The sequence below is a fragment of the Coenobita brevimanus genome, chromosome 4 (genome assembly GCF_032717465.1).
Source record: "Coenobita brevimanus isolate Jiangsu-jjx chromosome 4, ASM3271746v2, whole genome shotgun sequence".
NCBI classification, from domain to species: domain Eukaryota; kingdom Metazoa; phylum Arthropoda; class Malacostraca; order Decapoda; family Coenobitidae; genus Coenobita; species Coenobita brevimanus.
Window position 1 is genome coordinate 2,063,715 of NC_136957.1, and position 6,329 is coordinate 2,070,043.

General features: G+C 42.4%; 1 protein-coding gene across 1 annotated transcript in view; it reads left to right on the forward strand.

Moving 5' to 3' along the window:
• LOC145394960 (uncharacterized) overlaps nucleotides 1–5,199 on the forward strand; it is a 28,758-nt gene extending 23,559 nt beyond the window's left edge. Inside the window, exons 13-15 of the mRNA XM_080268712.1 lie at nucleotides 1,071–1,185; nucleotides 3,943–4,073; nucleotides 4,945–5,199. Of these exons, the coding sequence (XP_080124838.1) occupies nucleotides 1,071–1,185; nucleotides 3,943–4,073; nucleotides 4,945–5,039 (341 nt within the window). The 3' untranslated portion in view covers nucleotides 5,040–5,199. The remainder of the gene's footprint in view (nucleotides 1–1,070; nucleotides 1,186–3,942; nucleotides 4,074–4,944) is intronic.
• The last annotated feature ends 1,130 nt before the right edge of the window (nucleotides 5,200–6,329 follow it).

Below are 6,329 nucleotides of genomic sequence, written 5' to 3' on the forward strand. Positions count from 1 at the left end.
TGATAGGAAGCGTTAGGAGAAACACACTGAGGTGCTTTGGCCATGTGGAGAGCTTGGAGAGTGAGAGACTGACATGGAGAATGTATGTGAGTGAGGTGGAGGGGGGGAGTGGGAGGGGGAGACCAAGGATGAGATGGAGGGATGGAGTGGAGAGGTATATGAGAGAGAGGGGTGTGAGCTGAGTGCAGGGCAGTGAAATGGCGAGGGACAGGGTGACATGGATGCGATTTGTTTGTGGCCACCCCCTATGGGATTAGGGCATCTGGCAATAGACAGATAGATAGATAGAATAAGTTTATGGGGGAAAATAGGTCCAGGGAAGTAATATATGCCTGGGGGAAATTTTGGTCCATGAGAGGAGGGGAGGGGGAGGCCGAGGATGAGATGGAGGGATGGGGTGGAGAGGTATATGAGAGAGGGGAGTGTGAGTTGGGAGCAGGGCAGTGAAATGGCGAGGGACAGGGTGACTTGGAGGCGATTTGTTTGTGGCCACCCCAAACGGGATTGAGGCGTCTGGCAATAGATAGATAGATAGAGAGGAAAATACAGGTCACCCTCATCTTGCAGTAGACCATTATATGATTGTTCACGTATATAATTGTAATATTTTAGCACCTTTTTTATCTGCTGTTCCCATTTTTGCTTATATGATTGCTGTGACCCCGTATGGAGCACAATTTTATATACAGACGCTTATTTTGCTAAGATCACTACAATCCTTACGTTTGATGTATGATTGATTGTTATCTGGTCGGTTTTTCAAGGATGTAACCTGATTGTATTGCAATGTGTATGTGGGCGAGGGTCAACTCCTAGGGTGTGTAGCTGGAGATGGTCTTTTGTTGCTCGTAATGTGAGTGATGTGGAGGGGGAGAGAGGGAACGGGAGGCCAAGGATGAGATGGAGGGATAGAGTGGAGAGGTTTATGAGAGAGGGGGATGCGAGCTGGGAACAGGGCAGTGAAATGGCGGAGGACAGGGCAGCATGGAGGTGATTTGTTTGTGGCCACCCTGTACTGGATTAAGGCATCTGGCAATAGATGGATAGAATAATAATAGTCGTATCCATAGGCCTGGGCACCCCCGAGGCACTGACCATGGCCACGTCAGCGATGCAGGCGGTGCAGATGCTGGGGATGCCGGAGTCTGATGTTATCCTTGCTGAATGTGCCGTCTATCTTGCAAGGTCAGTCCTCAGTCAGTGCAAGAACAGTTGTGCATCACCAGCAACAGTAGACTTTCATCATTCATCATCATCAGTAGTGACAGACTACTACTTCATCATCATCATTGCCACATTATTTTTGTTTTCATAATATCATCATCACCATCATCATCATTATCATTATCATCAGTAGTGACAGACTACTTCTTCATCATCGTTATCATCATCTCATTTTTGTTTTCTTAATACTCATCATCATCATCATCATCGTCATATTTTTGTTTTCATAATATTCATCATCATCATCATCGTCATATCATTTTTGTTTTCATCATCATCATCATCATCAGTGGCCAGGTAAGAGTTAGGATGAGGTAGGATCCACAGACAAAGATGAAATATAAAAGTGAGGGATATATCAATAGCACGTCAAATGAAATGGGCAGCGTAATCATTCGTGCATTTGGCAGTCCTGTCCTTTGGTGACAAGACACAAGGGAAGGTGCAGGGGGAGATGTAGAAAGGAGGACAGGATTGGGGGTGGGGGATGGGGGTGAGCATGGAGCAGGGTGGCTGGCTGGGCGAGTAAAAAGTGATCCTTGTAGAGGGAGACTTGCTGCTTCCTTGTGCATCAAGAACCTTCCTATAAGACAAGTAAGACAAGGGAAGAGTGGTGTGGCTGTGGAGTAACAATGGGGAAAGAGTTGGGGTGAGCAAGGAGCAGGCTGAATGGTTGGATGGGCAGAAAGTGAACCTTGCAGAGGAAAACTCACTGCTTCCACGTCTTTAGAACCTTCTTCAAGACAAAGGAAGAGTGGTGCTGCTGTGGGGTATGTATGGGGAAGGGCAGGGGGATGAGCACAGAGCTGGCTGGTTGACTGGGTGAATGAGAACAAAACCTTGCAAGGGAAAATGCGTAGCCTTGTGTGTTGGGAACGGTTTGTGGCTGTTGTGGCATTTGCCAGACCCTGCAAAAAAACTGAAATCACTTCGATATATTCTGTGGGGTATCACTTGAAAAAATGGAGCTGGCAAAAGTATAGCTGCAGGAAATGAGAGATGACTAGTACAGTAAAGAAGTTTCTATGACAAATTACTCTTATGTCAGATCATTTAGTTTTTTTTATATTTTTCACTTTAATACTCACTCAAGTTTGGTTGTGCAGCAAATGGTAACTGTATGATTGATGACCAGTGTATATATAATAAATCCTTATTGTAACTCACCCTTCTGATGTTATCTTTTTCAATTAATTCCACACAAAATTAAAATAAAGAGTTCCACCTTATAAAGCTGATGTAACATTTTCTCGTACAGTACAGTACCTGTTGCTTTATGAGATTCTGATGCTTTGAAATCCAGCTGTGATATATGATGAGGACATATAGTACATGCAGTTGTCTTTGTAATACAGTGATGTGTTACAAAATATCACTACCTCTTCTATACAGCTACACTCTTTTTGCTGTAACTTTGCCTATAATTGCCATTTATAGATAGAATATCTTGAATGCCAAGTTATAGCAAGAGATTAACACTAGAATACGGTGCTAGTCTTAAAGAAATGCAATGAAAATTATGTGAAGCCTATTTTCCAGTTCTACACCTGAGCTACATGGAATCAGCTACAAAAGTACCAAAATCTGGGCCAAGTTGAGGCAAAAAGAGTATTGTACTGAGAGTTCTGTTTTGTTTCATTTAATTTATCAAGGCTCCAACATGCTTTCATGCATCGGCTTTGGTCATTTAATGGCCGCTATTCATGCCGCTCAGTCTCAGGCAGCCTTCCTTTTCAGTCCCTTATCCCTGAGGTCACACTCTGTGACCTCATTCCAGGTCTTTTTCAGTCTGCTCCTTGCAACCCCACCCCCAAGTGTTCTCTCTTCTCACTTTCTGCACCTAATTGTCATCCCCCATCCTCTCCACATGCCCAAATCATGTCAGTCAACCCCTCCTCATCACAACACCAATACAGTCCAGTCCCATTCTTCCCTTCAACTCCTCCATTGTAAACCTGGCCCCCCCAGGCCTCGCATTTAAGGACACACAGCACATCGACCTAATCATTGTCATTTCTGTATGTTTGAACCTTTGAATATCCTCTTCCTTTACTGCCCAGGACTCGCCACCATACAGCATCACACTCTTAACACATGTCACATACAAAGATCCCTTAGCACGGAGAGAGAGCCCTCTGAATGTCACGAGAGGCAACAGCTGCCTGAACTTCCTCCAACCACACCTTACCCTAGTCACAGAGCAAGCTTCCGCCTCACCTCCATTGGTAGGAACAATGACAAATCACCTTCAGTACACAGATATACAATTTTTACTCCAACTTGGCTTAATATTGCCATCTCTCCATCTTAAATGTGGAGTTGTAGCAATAGACTAACACTAGAATATGATGCTAGGCACAAAGAAGTGCTGCAAGAGAATGATAATTACAGCATTGTCTCTCTCTGCTGTTGAGGTACATGGGATGAGCTACAAAAAAGGATGAAAATCTGGCCCAATTTAAAGTGAAAGAGTGGGACATTGATAGGTAATTTTGTGTTATTTACTGGAGACAGTATCAAAAATGAGCATTAAATAGTGTAAAGTGTTTAAAATGAGGATGTACTGTAGTTTTGTGAGACAGGATTGATAGGTAGTTTGTGTTATCTACTAGTGACTACCAAAAAAGAACATCGGATAGTATACAGTAGTGTCTTATAATGAGGACTGTAGTTTTGTGGGAGGTGGAATTGATTCACATTTTGTTTAACCAATGGCAGGGCACGTCACAACCCAGAGGTGTACCTGGCTATGGAGCGTGTCAATAAGCACATTGACACCCACGTTGGGCCGCTGCCATCCGTGCCCCTGCGTCTCAGGAACCCCACCACCAGACTGATGAGAGATCTTGGTAAGTTGGACTTTGTTGGAATTTCACCTGTTTTAATTTTGCTCAGGCTGCAACCAGCCAATCTTATTAAGGTTTGGAAAGACTTTAAATAAGCAGAGGTGGAAATGAAGACTGTCCTGGGGGAGCTCTTCTATCATTCATTTATTTGTTCATTCATAAAGGCTCTAACATACTTGCTTACATCGGCCTCAGTCACCTAATGGAGACTCCCCATGTTACTCGATCTCTAGCAGCCTATCTCTTGAGTTCCATGTCTTAGAGGTCACAGTGTATGACCATCCCAGGTCTTTTTCTTTTGGTTTGCCTCTCGCAGCTCTACCCACAGCATTCACAACTTTCATCTCTTTCACATAGCTGTCATCCTGCAGCCTCTCCACATGCCCAAACCATCGCAGTCTACCCCTCCTCATCACAGCTCTAATACATTCAAGTTCCCTGCTACCTCTCAACTCTTCATTTGTAATCCTAACTCCCCCCCCCCCCTTCTAGGTCCAGTAAAATTGTTTGGTACTAGTAAGGATAAGCCATAAAATACAATAAAATCTCACTGTTAGTAAAGGAGGTATTCTAGTCTATGGAAACTGTTTACATACAATTGTTACAGTACACAAGGAGAAACTGGCAAATTAGCTTCTTAGGTTAGATTGAAACTTTGATATGCACTGTTTTTGTGATTAATGCAGACATTGAAAAAAACAAAACAAAAGATATAGTCATACGAAATGAATTAATCACCCTCGTGGAGTCTGTCTTTATATATCCATGTTGCCCTGTCCTCTGCCATCAAACTGCCTTCCCTTCAGCTCACACCATTGTTATTCTTATAGCTCATGCAGTTGTTAGGCATTAATCTGAGCCTTTATGTTGACAGGGTATGGCCGTGGATACTCACACGCTCCTGGGGCTGTCCGTAACATCAATTACATGCCTGATGCTCTCACGGGAGTCAAGTTTTTTAAACAGTAGCCTCACATTTGTAGGTGTTTCAATGTTCTTTTTATTTTTCCATAATCTCATGACTATATAACCCCATCAACCTGAAGACACACAGTACACTCCAACCTCGCTATAGAATTGGGTTACATTCATGGAAAACCAGTCAGATATCAGTCAAACGTATGTCAAGCGTAGGGATCGTGTAAGCCAAAATGGCAATGGCATATTAAAAAAAAAAAAAGGTGCCTCATAGGGAATAATAGTGATCATATGAGAAAAGTGGCGATGTATGTAAAATAATGGTGCTAAATATTAAGACGGTACAAGTGAGTGATTACCTAATGGGAGATCTCATAGCAGGGTTTGAGTGCATTGCAAGTCCTTGTTATAGGTCACTTATTTTGACAGTTTTGCTATAAAGTCCACCATAAATTACAAAAATGAAAAATCAGTTAAAGTTTCATTGCTACCATTCAATCAACTTAGCCGGTTTCCCCCAAGTTTACAGCACCAGTTGTGTGGAAGAAAGTGTGATATTTTTTAACATACCCATGACTTTAAAAATGTTGAGGATATGATTTCAGGCAAGTCATATTTTCTCTTAAGTTATTTTTTTTTTTAATTGCTGTCTCTAGATAGTTTTGTTACCCATCTTTCATTATTTTGATGCTGGAGAGGGATGCCTTCATGTGGTGGCACTGACCAGTTTTCTTCATCTACTTCCCTATCCCTGAAAGGAGGGTGGTAGGTTCTGGGGAGAGGGGGACAACTTCTGCCAGCAGTCCACTGGGTTCATGTTCAGATGAGCTTTGGGTTGTAGCTATTATTACTGCTATATTCTGTCTACATTACCTTGGCCTAAAATTTCCATCCCTCCATCTTGAATGCTAAGTTACAACAGTAGATTAACATTAGAATATGATACTAGTCACAAAGAATTTCTACAGAAAGGATGTAGAGCCACAGTAGTGTCTTTTTAAGCCACTGACCTACATGAAATAAGTTGCAGAAGGATGAAAATTTGGGACAAGTTAAAATGAATGAACTAGGTTAACTCTTCTTCTTTATTTTACCTTTGCTATCCCTTGACACTTATTATTCACCCATCATTCATTATTTTATTCATGCTGTCTCCAGACAGTTTGATTCAGCTTCGGAGAGACTTTTCAACTAGAGGGGGTCAGGTGGCTTAACCATTTACAATGCTGGGTGGTAACCATATAACTAACCCATACATGTCAGCAAGTGGGTCGGTGGAGGGTTATTGTCCCTCTTCATAAAACAACTAACTCAAAGTTGAATGACCACCCCTTGCAGGAT